This window comes from Halichoerus grypus, chromosome 2, assembly GCF_964656455.1.
Source record: "Halichoerus grypus chromosome 2, mHalGry1.hap1.1, whole genome shotgun sequence".
NCBI classification, from domain to species: Eukaryota; Metazoa; Chordata; class Mammalia; order Carnivora; family Phocidae; genus Halichoerus; species Halichoerus grypus.
This window is the reverse complement of record NC_135713.1, coordinates 30,426,325-30,445,895: the sequence shown is the minus strand read 5'-3', so window position 1 is coordinate 30,445,895 and position 19,571 is coordinate 30,426,325. Positions and strand designations below refer to the sequence as shown.

The 19,571-nt window shown below is 34.6% G+C and overlaps 1 protein-coding gene across 7 annotated transcripts in view; it reads left to right on the top strand.

Moving 5' to 3' along the window:
- Positions 1-19,571, top strand: part of RICTOR (RPTOR independent companion of MTOR complex 2) — a 123,816-nt gene that overhangs the window by 93,349 nt on the left and 10,896 nt on the right. For 6 of the 7 annotated variants that reach the window (XR_013445533.1, XR_013445532.1, XM_036111087.2 and 3 more), the window contains 10 exons: positions 5,490-5,599; positions 6,052-6,139; positions 7,264-7,356; positions 7,709-7,815; positions 8,525-8,754; positions 10,262-11,270; positions 11,552-11,623; positions 14,970-15,147; positions 15,922-16,006; positions 16,812-17,045. Coding sequence is in view for 5 of the 7 variants with exons in the window: in XM_036111087.2 (XP_035966980.1) it covers positions 5,490-5,599; positions 6,052-6,139; positions 7,264-7,356; positions 7,709-7,815; positions 8,525-8,754; positions 10,262-11,270; positions 11,552-11,623; positions 14,970-15,147; positions 15,922-16,006; positions 16,812-17,045 (2,206 nt within the window). In the remaining 2 variants the exon portion in view is untranslated. The remainder of the gene's footprint in view (positions 1-5,489; positions 5,600-6,051; positions 6,140-7,263; positions 7,357-7,708; positions 7,816-8,524; positions 8,755-10,261; positions 11,271-11,551; positions 11,624-14,969; positions 15,148-15,921; positions 16,007-16,811; positions 17,046-19,571) is intronic. The other variant, XM_036111088.2, reaches the window with a different exon arrangement.

The window sequence follows — 19,571 nt, the reverse complement described above, 5'->3', positions numbered from 1 at the left end:
CCCTATTTACTGTCATTTTTTTTATTCTTATTCTTGGGTCCCTTATGATAGCCCTTTTAAGCTGTAACTAAAACAATTTTCCTAAATGAAGGAAGATTGTAAAACAACTGTACCAAGCAGATAAAATATTTTAAACTTTATTTTTAGGATGCTTCTTGACATAAACCTGAGAACAAACTTCTTGTTATTAGTTAACTTCCTAGCTTTTCTTTAGTTGGTCATCACTGTGATTTTATTTTGTTTGAAGCATTATAAATTGTCAAAGCATCTTAGAAACCCATGGGTAATCAATTCTAATGTAAATAATTTTTGGGTTCTTCATCATTTCAATCATGATATTGTCTATACTGAACCATATTTCACAAGAAATTCTCACCTTTTAAAAATACTGTAACTATAAAACATACTTTAGGCAGTGTCTGGGTGGCTCAGTTGGTTAACGTCTGCCTTCAGCTCAGGTCATGATCCTAGGGTCCTGGTATTGAGCCCCACGTCCGGCTCCCTGCTCAATGGGGAGCCTGCTGCTCCCCCTGTTTGTGCTTGCTCTCTCTCTCTCTGTCAAATAAATAAAATCTTTAAAAACAAAAACATAATTTAGGCATGAAGTCTTTCAATAATTAATGAATTGGAGACTTGAAATAAGATGTAATAGTTTTATTTCATAAATAGAAGTTACTTAAACAAATTACCATAGTAAAATCGGTCACCTTATTATACAAATTATAGTATTAGGAAGTTGCTTAGCATATCTGGTACAGTACTTTCACATAGTAGGTACAAAATGTAACTACTATAACAAAGGCATGTGCAGTGTATAAAGAAACACAAAGGAAGGGTTAATGATTCTGCCTTAGGGATTAGAATTAGCAAAAGAAATGTTAGGTGTGATCAGGAAAGGATATGATATTTGAAATAGTCTTGAGGAGTAAGTAAATAAGTTGGAAGAAGAGTATTCAAGGCTGAGGGTGCAGAATAATAAATCTGTATAGATTATTGGAACTTCAGACTTGTGAAGAAAGCTATATTCCAGTGTAGTTGGGGCTAGGATAAGTGAGGAGTGGCAAGATGAGGCTAGAACGGTAAGTTAGAACTAGATTATAGAAGGTGTTATAAACCACATTATGTCATTAAGGGATTTCAATTTTATCGGAAGTGGGGGAATTATAGGTGTTCAAAGACTAGTCATAATCAGAGCTGTGCTTTAGAAACATGACAGGTCAGAGTGTAGGAATGGATATTTGATCACCAAAGGTAAAGCCTAGGAATATTGAGACCAGTTAAGAAGCAAGAATTGATAAGAATGTGAACTTCAGTGGTGCTGAGATTGGATAGGCAGGGACACATTTTCTGGGCATCTTTGAAATAAGATGGACAGGAGGTGTGGACAGATTGGATATAATGAGTGAAGAGTCCATCTTGACTCTTAAAGTTTCTGATCTCATTGAGTATGCAGTGGATCACCATGAAGAGATTGTGATTACAGGGGCGCCTGGGTGGCTCAGTTGGTTAAGCATCTGCCTTCTGTTCGGGTCGTGATCCTGGGGTCCTGGGATTGAGGCCCAGGTCGGGCTCCCTGCTCAGTGGGGAGTCTGCTTCTCCTCTCCCTTTGCCCCTCCCCCAACTGATGTTCATTCACGGGTACTCACTCTATCTCAAATAAATAAATTTTTAAAAATCTTAAAAAAAGAGATTGTGATTATAAAAAGTGGTTTGCAGGATGAGCTTAATGAGTTTTGAATATGTTGAATTGTATTGCTCTGTGGGATGACCAAGTGATGGTATCCAGAAAATACTTGGAATTGTGGATCTGGAGCTCAGATATGTGCTGAAGATCGCAGTTTGGGAGTCCTCAGTATATAGTAGTAGCTGAAACCTGAAATGAGTGAGATCACCAGGGAAGATATAAGGAACAAAAAAAGAGAGAAAACTGGAAATTCCTCCCTATAGAACATTCTGGTTTAATGAGGGGAATAGAAGGACAAAGACACTGAGAAAATTGCGAGAGAGAATGGTGTCACTAAAGGATGCTTCAGGAAGGAGAGGCCAGTGATATATATTTGTTAAAGAGGTCACATAAAATGAACAATAGAAAATAAACTGTTGAATTTGACAGTTTGGTCATTGGTGAATTTTGCTAGAGCATTTTCAGTAGAAAGTTACAAACAGATGCTGAATTGTAGTTACAGTTAGTTAGGCAGTAAATGGAAGGTGTAAAAAAAATAAAGACAACATAGTCCTCTCTCTCGAATTAGAGAAAAGGAGAAAGGGAAGAGAACTAACTTACTGATTGTCTACCATTTCAAGTCTTACTTCATTGAATCCTCAGGGAAACCCTGTGAAATATATTCTGTTATTTCTATTTTGTGAATGAAAATTTTGAGGCTAAGGAGAGTAAGCTTTATCCTAGAGGAGTAATTTATCCTAGGTCACAGAACTTAAAAATAGCAGAGCAGGGGTGCTTTTTGATTCCAAAGCCCCATGCTCACTGTATTCAGTTTCCTCCCACTAGCTTATGGCATGCCAGCATGAACTGAGACTGTCTCTGTTTCAAGGTAATAAAACATCCAGGCCAGTACAATATTAAAAATTCTCACGCATTCAGTTTAAAACTTCACCTGAGCACCCAGGCCTGATATAGACATAGAAACACTACAGTGGAGGGAGGATTCGGTTAATCTCATCACGCTCTGTGCTCATCTCCTCTCCATTTACTAGCTGCCTGCCGGTTTAGGGCTTCTTTAGCTTTGGAGCAGGAAGAGGAAGAGGCATGGGGGCCAAGAACAGACTTACTCAGTTGGTACAGTTGTTATCTGGGCTATTTAGCTTTGAGTGTGGCAGATTTCAAATGTTAATTCTTCTACTTGAGGGTTACTTTCATGAGTTTCTCAAAGACCTCGCCACTGTGGATCTCTTATTTTCAGTTCCTTTGACTAGGGCAGCAGGTCCTCTGCCTGCCTACTTATATTGCCTCCTAGGTAGGCAGAGGGAGGTAGAGGTCCACCCCTCAGTTGGGGTTTTCTTACCCCTCCAGATTGGTCCTTTTGGGCAGAATCCTCAAGATAACCCACATTAGAAACTCAGTGCATTTCACAGCTATAAACCATACCCCTGACCTTTGGCTAGTGTTTTCCAAATGAATGCCCCTGGTCAAAAGATTAACCACAGGAATATAACTACTCCTGTATAAAGCTCAGAATATCTGCCTTTTTTGCACTAAGATTTTCATATAGAGAGGAGAGTTTGGTAGTAGTGTAGTGGTAATAGTAGCAGTAGTAATAATTATGGTACACTGATAATATTAAAACCTCATATTACCATTACAAAGTAAATGTGGAACCTAAAGGAAAAAAGGAAAAGTACGTTTTTAGAGGCTTTAAGTAGGGAGTTAAGGTAACTAACCAAATTCAAGTTGTCTAAAATGGTTTTGAATGAAAAATGTCTCCCTGTGCCCTTAATCTGTCTTTTCTGAAGGTAATATCTGTAATAGTTTATTTGTGAGCATTCAGAGATGTTCTATCCATCTGTATGTACATACTCTTTTTTTTTTTTTTTAAGATTTTATTTATTTATTTGACACAGAGAGAGACAGCGAGAGAGGGAACACAAGTAGGGGGAGTGGGAGAGGGAGAAGCAGGCTTCCTGCTGAGCAGGGAGCCCGATGGGGGGCTGGATCCCAGGACCCTGGGATCGTGACCTGAGCTGAAGGCAGACACTTAACGACTGAGTCCCCTATATGTACATACTCTTTATTTAAAAATACAAATGAGTTCTATTTTCAAGTGTAGATAAGAGTAAGTTTTTCATTTAGCAGTATATCTGAGGGATCTTTTCAGAGCTATACATTTAAATCTAACTTGTTCTTTTTGATGGCTGCATAGTACATTATGTGAATGTACCTTAATTTTTATAACCACTCCTGTATTTACATTGTTTCCAACTTTTTTTGTTTAGTAAACAGTGTTTGCTGGATATTCTTCCATATGTCTTTGCATGCTTGTACATATATTTCTATAGAATAAATTTCTAAAAGTGTAGTTGTTGAGCCAGAAAGTATGAGAAGTAACGGGACGCCTGGGTGGCTCAGTCGTTAAGTGTCTGCCTTCGGCTCAGGTCATGGTCCCAGAGTCCTGGGATCGAGCTCCACATCGGGCTCCCTGCTCCGCAGGAAGCCTGCTTCTCCCTCTCCCACTCCCCCGCTTATGTTCCCTCTCTCGCTGTGTCTCTCTCTGTCAAATAAATAAATAAAATCTTTAAAAAAAAAAAGTATGTGAAGTAACATTTTTGATACATACTGCCAAATTGCTTTCCAAAGAGGTTCTACCAATTCCTTCTAAACAGTTTAAAGTGGAGATCTTTTAGCATTTACCCCAAAGATAGAAATGTAGTGATCTGAAGGGGCACCTGCACCCCAATGTTTATAGCAGCAATGTCCACAATAGCCAAACTATGGAAAGCGCCCAGATGTCCATCGACAGATGAATGGATAAAGAAGATGTGGTGTACACACACACACACACACACACATGAATATTACACAGCCATCAAAAAACGAAATCTTGCCATTTGCAATGATGTGGATGGAATTAGAGGGTATTATGGTAAGCGAAATAGGTCAATCAGAGAAAAGACAATTATCATATGATGTCACTGATATGTGAAATTTAAGGAATAAAACAGAGGATCATAAGGGAAGGGAGGAAAAAATAAAACAAGATGAAACCAGAGAGGGAGACAAACCGTAAGAGACTCTTAATCATAGGAACCGAACTGAGGGTTGCTGGAGGGGAAGTGGGTGGAGGGGTGGGGTAACTGGGTGATGGGCGTTAAGGAGGGCATGTGATATAATGAGCACTGGGTAGTATATAAGACTGATGAATCACAGGCCTGTACCTCTGAAACCAATAATACGTTGTATGTTAATTAATTGAATTTAAATTAAAAAATGTTAAAAAATAAAGTGGAGATGTTTTGCCATGAAGATGGCAGTATGACTGACTGACTTTCAGTTTAAAGAATTTAGCTAAAGTTTTTCAAGTTTTAGTTGGAAACATTTTTTACATTTGAGGTGATTCAAATCAGTGGGGAAAGAGATACTATTTTTCCCAGAAGGTGCTAAAATGATACAATTCATTTAATTTTCCTTTTTAAATTTCTAGTGAATATGTTTATGGTTTAATATTAAGAGGCTAGTTTTTCATATTTAATGGGGAAAGGGATTTAAATAAGATGAAAAACAAAACTTACTTATATGGACTCTAAAATAATAATTGAAAATGGGGATAAGAGTATAAGCAGGAAGCTTTTGGGTATGATAGAGCATTTGCATTCATAATACCTTGTTCTACCATTTTTAAAAATGTTTTAAATTTTCTGTACAGATGTTCATTTTTCTCATATTTATGCTTTTAAGATTTGGTAGGTACCTAACATGTTATGAATTTAATGAACAATATGATACTGTAAACAATTAAAACAGTATTATCTTCCAGGAATATAATTCAAAATATGTTGACTTGATTGAGGAACAACTTAATGAAGCACTTACTACTTATCGAAAGCCAATTGATGGTGATAACTATGTTCGTCGGAGTAACCAAAGGTACAGTCTAGTTAATGGAATAATTTATTAACTTGTCCTCTAATATAAAATTCAAAACCAGTTCATAATCTTTATTTTTTGAAATTTTCTGAGTACTTGGAAATTTTATTCCCTTCACTGACATAAGAAAAAAATCTTAAAGCATATCATTGACTGCTCAAGAATTCCAGTGGCACTCATAACATGCTGAATACCCTTACTAATATAATTTATATACCTTCCATGCTTTTACCCTAGTCTGTTTTTCTGGTCTCAACTCTCTTACTATTACTCACTACTTTGAGGCCAGCTAAACTGTTACTTTCTAGAGAAATCCTCACGCTTTTCCACTTTCATATTTTTATGTATGCCGAGAGATTACATCTTTACCTAGTACTTTATTAGTAGTCCTTGTTTTAATTAGCATATTGTAAATGAGGCAATAGGTATATCAATCATCTTTATTATACTAGATTACAGCGTCCTCATGTCTACCTGCCTGTACACCTCTATGGACAACTGGTACACCACAAAACAGGCTGTCATTTGTTGGAAGTACAGGTAAAAACATAATTAACTTGTTTTAAATAACTACAATTATAGAAAAAAATCTCAATATTGCTAAAGTATTACCTTTGCAAAAACTACTCAAAAGCCTTAAAGTTAGCAGCATAATTGCTTTTAAAGCCCTCTATCTTATAACTGACTTAGGCATTCTTTGTTCATAATCCTGATAGATCACTGGTTTGCATGCCTTTCCCTGACTTATGTGTCAACTTTTGCATAGCTAATTTGTTATGTAAAGTAAGCCACTTTAAGTCTGAGTTCTGTCCTTTATAGTTTGTTGGGAAGTTCATCTTGTTAGTAGAAACATACGAAAAACTGAATTTCTTCATTGTTCTTGTTGGGAAGTTAAACTGAACCTGATACAGATTCAGTTACCTTTGGTGAGCAACAAACTGGAAGTGTAATTGCTGTTTGTACTATTCTCTTAAACTTCATGGAATATAACAGGCTTAGTGTCAAGCAGTTATTCTTTGATTATATGCACACCAAATGTATGGCTGTGAATATGTCTTGCTACTAAGTGTTTTCAATAAATGCAACTTTTTTCTTATTTTAGAAATAGAAGTATTTGCATGTGTGTCTTTTGAACTCTAGTAATCTGGCAGTTCATTTTTGTATCAGTGTTCATCCCAGGAGCAAAAGTTTTGCGTAAATGTACTCTATAGTGTCCTATTTTTCTATTAAGCCTGTGAAGACTTTTGGAGCACATATCTTTCATATTAGTTTTTTTAATTCACTAGTATTATGTTCTATTTAAAAAACTGATAATGTGACTAACATTTTTATAATATTAGGTACTAAGTACTTTGTTAAGCACTTTGTATGTGATGATTAGATCATTACACCTTATGAAACAGATCCGTATTTTAGAGATTGGAAATCAAGGCATGGGGGATTAACTAACTTGCTCAAAACCACATAGCTAGAAAGTGCTAACTCCAGAATAGGAACTCAGAGCCCCTGCACTAATGCTGCTTAAGAAAGTTTACATAAAATTATTTTAGAATTTTAAATATGCAAACATTACTAAATGCAAACCTTAAAAATTTGGTTTTAAGATGCATTGAAAACATATTGTTACTCATGCTTTGTTTTTCTTTTTTTTTTTCTTTCTCCAGAATATTATTACCGAACTCTGTCACAATGTTCGTACCCCAGATTTGGATAAATGGGAAGAAATTAAAAAACTGAAAGCATCTCTTTGGGCCTTGGTTTGTAATAAACACTTCTATAAGATCTTCATCATTTTTAGATTTTTTAAAAATCTTCCCATTAATAATAAAAATCATTTTATTTAGAACTTGTTCTCAGATTAATATTCTAAGACCAAGATTATTTCTGCCCATTTTAAGTATATTTTTAGACTGAAAAATAAATGATTAAGCTATTAGTTTTCTTTCTAAAACAAATGGAGCATTATTTTCTGAAGTTCCATATTTAAGGGTTTTTTTCACATTTTTTTCTCTCTCATAGATGGGGTTACATTTTTTGATAGCTCTCCAAATTTCTTGAAAGAGTTACTCTTATAAATATATTTGATATAAGTGATTTCTTTTCTTTCAGGGAAATATTGGCTCATCAAATTGGGGTCTCAATTTGCTACAGGAAGAAAATGTGATTCCAGATATACTAAAACTTGCAAAGCAGTGTGAGGTTCTTTCAATCAGAGGGTATGTTATTTTACTCACAAATCTTTCTAATGTATATATTCTTGTTCACAAATGGCTGTGAGGGAAGAGTATTTTATGATTCAGTAGTCCATTAGAACTATTAATTCACTGAAAATCCTAATTAGATAAGATTTAAAAAGAAAAGGGTGGGGTGCTCACCTGGCTGGCTCAGTCAGTAGAGCATGCGACTCTTGATCTTGGGGCCATGAGTTCAAGCCCCACACTGGGAGTAGAGTTTACTTAAAAAAAAAAAAAAAAAAAAAAAAAATTTTTTTTTTTTTAGATGCACTAAGGTAAACATCTTAAGGAACTCCTTGCTTAATGTTACTGTTTCATTTTTATCATTATAATGTTGAAGTTTAGTAACTGGTAAACAGTGAAAGTATAGTGTATATGCTGTAGTCCAATAGCCCATATATTCCAGATTTATCCCAGAAAAGTTAATATATGTCATTTTCCCCCTAAGATTGCATTATGTTCTTTTAAACTACTTCTTTGTAATTACTATCTATATTAGGAAGGTGTTCATGTTACTTATGACTTCTAAGTTACCCCTAACTCATTTTAATACATTTTTCTACAAGCTAAACAATTTTTAATGACTTTTAAAGAAAATTCAAATGTACATATAGCAAACTAATATTTTGGTTGCTTTAAGAAATCTCAGTTTGGAATTATAAACTGTCATTACTACATCTTTTACATATAGGACCTGTGTATATGTGCTTGGGCTCATAGCCAAAACCAAACAGGGCTGTGATATTCTGAAATGTCACAGCTGGGATTCTGTACGGCACAGTCGCAAACATCTGTGGCCTGTGGTTCCAGATGATGTAGAACAACTCTGTAATGAACTTTCATCTATCCCAAGCACCCTGAGTTTGAACTCAGAGTCAACCAGCTCTAGACATAATAGTGAAAGTGAATCTGCACCATCAAGTGAGTATTGTTGACAAGATAATATAAAGTTAGCTGAAATTAACATTTGTATTTGTAATGTCACAATTTAAATGTATTTGTTACATTCCTAATTTACTTTTTTCTAAGATAATTTGGCAATAATGTGGTCTTGGAGAATGTGTTATCTTTTCACAACAGAGAGTAATAGCCACCAGACTACATTGTTCTCTCTCCTTGCTTTTCTAAATAGCCTTCGGAAAAGTCTTACTGACAGAGTTAAAAAATAAGCCATGTGCCAGAAGAACCTATTCCCCTTTTTGCTTATCATAAAATCTAAAAAGTAAATATTTGCTTACCTTCATTTACATACTTTTTCACTCATTTTTCAGATACAGAGATTGTTGAACCAGAATGTATTTTTTAAGAGATATTATATTTACATATTCATTTTTGAGAGAAGAGCCAAATTTTAAAACTAAATATTGAAACTGTTAAAAGATAGAGTATCAAAAATCAATTAAATAAAAAACAGTTTGTGGTTTTAAGCCCTGTGCTAAATATTGTTAGTCGTACAAAACTTAAGACATGGTTCTTTTTAAGAAGATGGTGCAACATTTTTCAAACCATATTTTACCAGGCCTAAGATGCTGTGAATTATAAGATGCACCAGTATTTTATGTATCACTAAAAAAGAAGAAAAAAATACTGCCTGTTAAACTAGGACATACCACTGATTACAAGATGCATTCTGATTTTAGAGAATTACTTGTGAAAAATGTGCATCTTAGAATTGACAAAATCTGAAAATACATTATGCAAGTTTATTTGGGATTTTATTTTGCTTTCTTTCAAAGTAAATTTGAAGTAGTTTATAACTATTGAACAAAAAAGCTAAAAATAAAAATAGGATAAAAGCTCATAGATGTCATTGGACACCCAGATTGAGTCTTTTTTTTTTTATTAGAGTTAGACACTGAATTTAGATGACTTACTTAGTACCTAAAGGAAAATAAATAAGCCTAACTGATTTAAACATGAATTTAAAATGCTGTGACTTGGTTCTTTAAAAGATATTTTAAGACTAAGAATTCATTTCTTATAAGATTAATTTCTCCCACTATTGTGATTTGAAAAATTAACAAGAATCTGTACCAACTGAGTGAACATCCATGGTCAAATCTCCCTTTTCCTTTAATTGTATGCTGAATATTTAGAGGTTTTGGAAACTCCCTGCCATTAAAACAGTCAAGCAAAAAAAACCACTTCATGTAAACTGTGCCATAATGAATCCTTTAGTTTTTCTTGGGAAATAACAGAAGTTCCTCATAATGACATAATTTCACATTTTATTTAAGTTCAAACACTTGGTCTCAAGAAGTTCTTTTTTTTTTATGTGGCTTCTCAGCAATTTAACCCTTTATTTTTGAAAATTTTTTTTCCCAGATGACTATTCAACAAAATATTCTTGAAATATGTCACTAACAGTTGCCATGATTTTGTTTTGTCATTTTTTTATGTGCTTTTATTAACAATCCTTTGATCATAGGTATGTTCATAATGGAGGATGACCGGTTTGGCAGCAGCTCTACCAGTACGTTTTTTCTTGACATCAATGAAGATACAGAGCCAGCATTTTATGATCGACCTGGACCTATAAAGGATAAAAATTCATTCCCTTTCTTTGCTTCTAGTAAACTTGTGAAGAATCGTATCTTAAATTCGCTTACTTTGCCTAATAAAAAACATCGTAGTAGCAGTGATCCGAAAGGAGGGAAACCGTCATCCGAAAATAAGACAAACAACAGGCGGATCAGAACACTTACGGAGCCCAGTGTTGACTTTAATCATAGTGATGATTTCACACCCATATCCACAGTACAGAAGACATTACAATTAGAAACTTCATTTGTTGGGAATAAGCACATTGAAGACACTGGTAGTACTCCAAGTATTGGAGAGAATGACTTAAAATTCACGAAGAGTCTTGGTACAGAGAATCACAGAGAAAACACAAGCCGAGAGAGATTAGTTGTAGAAAGTTCAACAAGCTCACATATGAAGATACGTAGCCAAAGTTTTAATACAGACACTACAACAAGTGGCATAAGTTCAATGAGTTCAAGTCCTTCACGAGAGACAGTAGGTATCGATGCTACGACTGTGGACACAGACTGTGGAAGTATGAGTACTGTGGTAAGTACTAAAACTGTTAAGACAAGCCACTGTCTGACGCCGCAGTCTAACCATCTGTCTCTCTCCAAATCAAACTCCGTGTCCCTGGTGCCTCCAGGTTCTTCTCACACACTTCCTAGAAGAGCACAGTCCCTTAAAGCACCCTCTATTGCTACAATTAAAAGTCTAGCAGATTGTAACTTTAGTTACACAAGTTCTAGAGACGCCTTTGGCTATGCTACGCTGAAAAGATTGCAGCAACAAAGAATGCATCCGTCCTTATCTCATTCTGAGGCTTTGGCATCGCCAGCAAAAGATGTGCTGTTTACCGACACCATCACTATGAAGGCCAGCAGCTTTGAGTCCAGGTTAACACCAAGCAGGTGAGCAAATGCACATTTAAAAATGAACAATAGTGGTTGCATTTTAACAGACTTAACTGGAAAGCACTAGGCAGGTTTTACATCTACATAAGCCTCAGAACTGACCAATTGTAATTGTTTACTATGGTAGGCTCTAAGCTCCTAGTTACCCGATATGATTTGAAATGGATTCTTGCAGCTGCGAGGGGGGAAAAGAAATTCTTTTAGGCCCTGAAATAAACATCTATGGTTTGCAAGGACACACAAGTCACAAGTTTTTTTTTATTTCTCGCTTCTGCAAGGATCGATTTTAAAAAGAAGCATGTCGGGGGAATCAGGAGCTTAAGACCTACAATAACAAACAACCTTTTCAGGTAGGTCAATTTAAGGCTCCAAAAGTTGACCTTTATTATTACTATATTTTTTAAGTAACTACAAATTTTAGTAAAATTCTTTTCAGTTTGTCTTAAGTAGCTGTGATTATTTAGTAGGAACCTAACGAACATTAAGTGAATTACTTGGCCCGCAGGATTCAGCAGTAGCAATTTGCCTATGCTCAAGAACTTTTAGGGAATTTCTATGCCATATCTAAAGATTGTGACCAGGTTGATCCAAATAAACAATTTTGATTTTACCTTTAAAATATATGCAATGTAAAATTTGGTTGTTGCGAAGGTTCTGTACCTGTTTTTTTTTTTTTTTTTTTTTTTTGTTATTGTTGGGCCAAATACTTCTAAAAATTTACTTAGTTTTTGTTATTAATTCCCATTTATTTAAATGGATTAGTATTTGTCAAATACTGAGAATAGTGCTTGACACATATCATCATCATTAGCATTATGGGTAGTTATTTCCTTATGTAACCCATTTGGCTTTTACAGAACCAAATTCTTAATAACATTAAAAAGTTATTAAGCAGTTTTATTTCAGTAATGCTAATGCATTTAGTAGAAGGGGTTCCTTTGTAGCAGATAATAAATTATATCCCATTTGATAGAATTTTATAAATTATGCAGTGATGTCTCATATAAGAACTCACCCATCTTTGGCAACCTCATCAATTCAGAACAAAGGCAAATCTGTTAATAGCTCACTAGTCTCAATCTATGCAGTAAGGTTCATGAATTGTATTCAGAAGAGATACCTCTGATCCACATTCAAAGTTGATACTTATCCTAACAAGCTTTGATATCACGTTTTCAGGCCTATGGGAACAACAATTAGAAGCTTCTGATTGGTAGGAACACTGTAACAGGAAAGGACAGCTGATAAAACTGGTAGCAAAGGAGGAAACTTTTGTATTACAACAAAGTATTTGAAAATTCAGAGACCACTGCAGCAGCCAGAGCAGTAAGGAACGTAGCACAGCAAAGTAAGCAGTAGGAGTTGCACCATCGTACAGCTCAGTGCAGTCACCAAAGAGCTGTTATGATGTCATATGATTTGGTTGATTATAGCCCATCGAAGCAGGCCATTTCTATCCAAATTGATGAAGGCATAGATTAAAGAGTTGTACTGTTTAAATATTCGTAAGAATAGACCAGAAAAGACAGCTACCCCAAATCACTTATTTCCTAACCAATCTGGGTTCTTAGAATCTTATTTCCTATATTCTCTGTTAGACCAGAAGAAAGTTATTTGGAAATTTTACTCCTGGAGTAAAATGCCAAGTTATTGGCATTATATAAAGGATGAATAGGTGCTTTAATTTCTTGGGAGGGAAAAAAATAAAAACAAGAAATAACAGGAGACAGGCACAGCTTGTACAAAGGTATGACAGCATAACAGGACTTTATGTTCATCAAATCTTTCATTTGTTTTTCAAATTGTATTTAGTACTTACTGTGTGTGTACCAGGTTCCATGGAGGAAAAAACCGTGTCGGCATCAGTCTTTCTATTCCTACTTCTTACCTTTGGTTAGTTCAGAGAAAATGAAAGTGATGGAAGCTAACTACAAATTTACTTCAAAATAACAGTTTGGAATCCAGGCTGAGAAGGACTATTATTATTTGTTTTGTTTTCTTATAAAATTAAAAGGGTAGGCATGCAGATACATACCTATGGTATAATGGATAGCATGATTCCCCAGTCTTAAAAATCGTATCTCACTGAGATATTTACTTGGGACATGGTAGAACAAACACTGAAGGAGGAATCCTTAATCCTAAATTCTAATCCTGGCACTGAGTGAATGAACTTGAAGAAGATTTCATAAATTATGCTGTAATGTCTCATCTGCCTAGACTTCAGTAGCTTTGCAAAACTTCATCAATCCAGGACAAAACCAAGCAGACCTCATTTGCTCACTATTATGAATCTGTGTGGGAAAGTTCATGAATTTTGAAATATCTAGGCCTCAGTTGCCTCATCTAATAGAATTTGGACTGGATCAGTGGTTTTAAGCTTTTTGAATGTTGCTTTTTAAGTATAGAATCTCTCTCTTCACAAAAACATTTCTGTGGAAACCCAATATGTGGAATAGATTAAAATGGAGCTAGTCAGTTGAAATAGGGATTGGGAAGGCAAGTATCCACCACCTCCTCCACCTCCAATACTCCTTTAAGAGTTTTATGAAATAAGAGAGGCTTAACAATTTAATTTTAAAACCACTGACCTGTTTTATGAAATTTGTCAATTTCAGTTAGGAGTCTTTTAAGCAGAAATTAGGAGTGGTTTTTACTATGATAATTTTTTTTTTTTAAGATTTTATTTATTTGTCAGAGAGAGAGAGAACACAAGCAGGGGGAGCGGCAGGCAGAGCAGGCAGAGGGAGAAGCAGGTTCTCCGCTGAGCAAGGAGCCAGATGCGGGACCCTGGGATCATGACCTGAGCTGAAAGCAGATGCTTAACCGACTGAGCCACCCAGGCGTCCCAACTATGATAATCTTAATAGCTACAATTTTGAAGGATTTTGTGTGCATTATAAAATAATTCCTTTTTTAAATATCAGGCTACATTGTTACATTTTAAATGACTTGGGTTTCTAAATGCCAGTGTACCTTAACTGTGGAGCCTTGTTATATATACAAAGCAGGTGCCTAGTAAATATTTTAGCATGTATGTTGCATGAATAAGAAACTTTTATCTTAAGGAAATATCAGTATACCATATTTATTATGGAGTCACTAGTAAGGAGTGTATTGCAGACATATCAGTGCTTTAAATAAAACTGTCTTGTAATATTTACAAATGATAACATTATTGCTGTTTTGTGTCTTCTGTGTTACATAAATCTTGTTGCTAAAGCATTAATTATCACACAAAGGATGATAAGTATTCTTATTTTTCATAAAAATAACGTTAAATGGAGTTAATAGACATGCCCTTAGTTGTATGATAGCAAATTTACTAGTTTGAAATGATTGTGAAGATAGTCCTTGGATCATACCTGTGACTTCTGAGGACATTTTTTTTTTTTAAATTCTAGGTATTGAAAGTTACCTTAATTGCCCACCTTTTCACTTTTACCTGGGAGGCCATAGTAGTTGTTTTTCAAAACAGTCACATTATGGATGGTCTTTTGTATATCATTTTATAACAGCTAAATGATTTCAAGTGTTTATATGCTATTAATAAACAAGATGGCACTGTTTAGTACTTGGCTAGCTACTTATCTTTTTGAAGTTAAAAAAATAAATTGTAATTCCTCTATATGATAAATATTACAAATCAAGAAACTAATGCAAGTGGGATTTTTTTTTTTTTTTATGGTTTTATAGGTTCATGAAAGCTTTAAGTTATGCTTCATTAGATAAAGAAGATTTATTAAGTCCTATTAATCAAAATACCCTGCAGCGATCCTCCTCAGTGAGGTCCATGGTGTCCAGTGCAACGTATGGTAGTTCAGATGACTATATTGGTCTTGCTCTTCCAGTAGACATCAATGATATATTCCAGGTATCATGAATTCTATTTTCCTATTACTTCATGTTGTACAACTGCTTACTAGAAATTACAATTTAGAGTGAATACTATTTTGGGAGAAGATAATTTTTTTTAAAGCAGTTTTGTTTAAAAACATTTTATGATGAAAATTATTTCACCTTTCTCAATTTATTCTGTACTTTTTTATTTAGTATTTCCAAGTCCCCGGAACATTATGCTTCCTTCTTTTCCCATACTAAATCAGCATCTTGTTTGATTTCTTATCGGTATATTCTCTATAGAAGTTTAGTGAATTTTTAACTTTGCTTTTTAATCACATTTGACTTATCCTTGTTTTTTTATATTTATTTTTTGTTTTTTTGACATTGAACACAAAGTTGTGTAAGATTGAGGTATACAGTATATTCCTTTTTTTTTAAAATAATCCTTGAACCTATTTATCCTGCACAGGACTGCCACATGTGCCCAGTCATATAAGGTGGTCCTAATCCCATGAGATACTCACAAATACCTACATGATAGATAGTACTAAAGAATCCGCATTTGCTCAGGAATCTAAAGACATTTTAAATAAATTCTAAAAATAATTATTTTAATATTTAAATTACCAAGAGTAGATAAGAACTTAAGGATTATTTGTTATTTTATCAAATTTTGGTAATTTAACCTTCTCTCATGAACTTTTTGTTGTACGTTCATGTGCTGTAGTAATTCTATTTAAATTGCATTTCATTTAATCTTGCTAATATTCATAAAGTGAACTTCTTTGTAATTTATCTGTTTTAGGTAAAGGATATTCCCTATTTTCAGACAAAAAACATACCTCCACACGATGATCGAGGTGCCAGAGTGTTTGCCCATGAGGCAGGAGGTAATGCATGGTTTCTGTTCTCATGAGACTGACTCTTCTTTATATTAAAAAGAAAATTCTTTTTAAAACAAAGTTGATTAAAAAGAAAATTTTTTCAGTAGGATGACATTAAAAATTGAGATATACTTACTTTTGGGTCAATTTAAAAATTATGCCAAAATAATTGTTTGAGCCCATTTAAAACTAAACCACAATATATTTTTGTGAGGGACTTAAGAAAATGTTCTACCCAGCCTCTCAAGAAGACAAAAACTAGATCATTTGATTCTGTTTTTAAAAACTAATGCATGAAAAATTTATAATGCTGATTCTCAAAGGTCTAAGAAACAGGTGTGTGGGGAAAGGAGAGAGAAAAACGTACTTATGCATTACATGATCTCTCTTTGTTATGAACAATAAGATTTTAATGAATATATGCATGTCTGCCATAGGTTTAAAGCTTCATAATCTTTTTTTTTTTCCTTCTAACAAGTACCTCTTTAGATAGACTCAGAATTATTACGTTTCTTTATGGAAATACTGAGAATAATTGAAATTATGTCTTAATTGTATAATTTTAATTTTCCATTTTGCATTTAAAATTTTATATTGAAGTAATACAAGCTTATCTGCTAACTTTATTTTCCTAATTTTAAGCAAAGTACTCTTTTCTCAGTTAAGGTTAAGATTTTGAGTCATAAAAAGAGTTCTGGTTTTCTTCCCTAATTTTCCTAATTTAAAAATTCACATAGTTTGAGACATCTTGAAAAGAGGTATCATTGATACTATCTTTATCGGATTTTGTTTCATATTTACTTATGCACAGGTCTTCCATCTGGAACTGGAGGTCTTGTAAAAAACTCTTTTCACTTGCTACGACAGCAGATGAGTCTTACGGAAATAATGAATTCAATCCATTCAGATGCTTCTCTGTTTTTAGAAAGTACAGAAGACACTGGATTACAGGAGCATACAGATGATAACTGCCTTTATTGTGTCTGTATCGAAATTCTGGGTTTCCAGCCCAGTAATCAACTAAGTGCAATATGTAGTCATTCAGGTAAGTGATTATGTCCATCTCCACCTGATTTAAATTGCTCCAGTCACAAATCTTGTCCCACCTCTTTTGACCATCCCTCTTACTCCATTCTCACTACCTCAGCCTTAGTTTGGTCCCTCAGCATTTCCCTATTGGAGGGTTGGAGGTAGTGTTTCGTCTCCAAGTTTGGCCCCTGCCAGTTCATCTTTCATACTATTCCCTGGGATTAGTCTGTTGACAGTTCTTTACTGGCTATTCATGCCTAGCACACAAGATTCTTTGTGTGATCTATTGTCTTTTTTTTCTTTAATTGGACTATTATTAACATAGAATGTTACATTCGTTTTGGATGTACAATATAATGATACAACAATTCTGTTTTTCTTTTTAAATTATTTTTTAATTCTAACATAATTAGCATACAGTGTTATATTTCAGGTGTACAATATAGTGGTTCAACAATTCTGTATGTTCATCAAGAAATCTGTTCTTGATCCTCTTTATCTCTTTCATCCCGGCCCCACCCACCTCTCTTCTGGCAGTTACCATTTTGTTTGCTGTGTTTTAGAGTCTGTTTTGTTTATTTGTGTCTTTTTTCTTTGTTTGTTTTGTTAAATTCTACATATGAGTGAAATCATATGGTATTTGTCTTTTTCTGATGACTTCAGTTAGCTTTATTGCAAATGGCAAGATCTCATTCTTTTTTATGGCCAAGTAATACTCTAGTGTGTGTGTGTGTGTGTGTGTGTGTGTGTGTGTGTGTGTGCGCGCGCGCGCACCACATCTTTAGCCAATCACTGTGAATACACACTTGGGTTCTTTCCATATCTTGGCTATTATAAATAATGCTGCAATAAACATAGGAGTGCATATATCTTTTCAAATTAGTGTTTTCGTTTTCTTTGGGTAAATACCCAGAAGTGGAATTACTGGATCATACGGTATTTCCGTTTTTAATTTTTTTCAGGAACCTCCATACTGTTTTCGACAGTGGCTGTACCAAAGGGCATTCCCATCAATAGTGCATGAGGGTTTCTTTTTCTCCACATCCTCACCAGCAGTTGTTAGTTCTTGTGTTTTGATTTTAGCCATTCTGACAGGTGTGAGATGGTATCTCAGTGTGGTTTTGATTTGCACTTCCCCGATGATGAATGATGTTGAGCATCTTTTAATGTGTCTGTTGGCCATCTGTATGCCTTCTTTGGAAAAATGTTCAGGTCCTCTGCTCATTTTTAATTGGATTACTTGGTTTTTTGGTGTTGAGTTGTGTAAGTTCTCTATATATTTTGGATTTTAAGCCATTATTGCATATGTCATTTGCAAATATCTTCTCCCATTCAGGTTATCTTACTGTTTTGTTGATAGTTTCCTTTGCTGTGCAAAGTCTTTTTATTTAGTGTAGTCCTAATAATTTTTTAGTTTTGCTTTTGTTTCCCTTGCCTTAGGAGACATCTAGAGAAATGTTCCCATAGTTAATGTCAAAGAAATTAGTACCTATTATTTTCTCTAACAGTTTTATGGTTTCAGGTCTTACCTTTAGGCCTTTAATCCATTTTGAATTTATTTTTGTGTATGGTGCAAGAAAGTGGTCCAGTTTCTTTCTTTTGCATGTAGCTGTCCAGTATTTCCAGCACCACTTGTTAAAGAAACTGTCTTTCCCCCCTTGTATAATCTTGCCCCCTTGTATAATTTGCCATAGATTTATTGACCATGTAAGTGTGGGTTTATTTCTGGCCTCTCTGTTCTGTTCCAGTGATCTCTGAGTCTGTTTTTGTGCCAGTACCATACTGTTTTGATTACTTCAGCTTTGTACTGTATCTTGAAATTTTCAAGATTACTTGGCTATTTGAGGTCTTTCGCCATTCCATACAAATTTTCGTATTATTTGTTCTAGTTCTGTAAAAAATATTGTTGCTATTTTGATAGGGATTGCATTAAATCTGTAGATTGTTTTGGGTAGTATGGGTATTTTATCAATAGTGGTTCTTCTAATCCATGAGTATGGATTATCTTTCCATTTGTTTGTGTCATCTTCCGTTTCTTTCATCAGTGTTTTATAGTTTTCAGAATACAGGTCTTTTGCCTCCTTAGTTAAGTTTTTCCCTAGATATTTTATTTTTGGTATAATCGTAAATGGAATTGTTTTCTTAAATTTCTCTTTCTGCTACCTCATTAGTGTATGGGAATGCAACAGATTTCTTTATATTTCATAATTCCAGGCATGAAAAATGAGTTTTCCGTGCTGTTCCCTCTTTCCCTTCCTCCCTCCTCACACACAAATTCACACACAGTCAGTCTCCTTGGCCGGTCCACCTCATCCTAAATGTCAGTATTTTACCTGTGAAGCTGTCCCTCACTAAGTCAGATGTTGACATTCCTTCCTCTTTACTCTCATTGCCTTTTGTAGATCTCTTATAATCATTATTGGTTGGTTATTTTTTCCCCTTCCACTCATTAAGTTCCTTCAGTGTGTGGACTATCATGTCTTTTCATTTTTGTATTTCTAATACCTAGCTGCACTGCTTTGTGTAGTAGACAATATGTTTT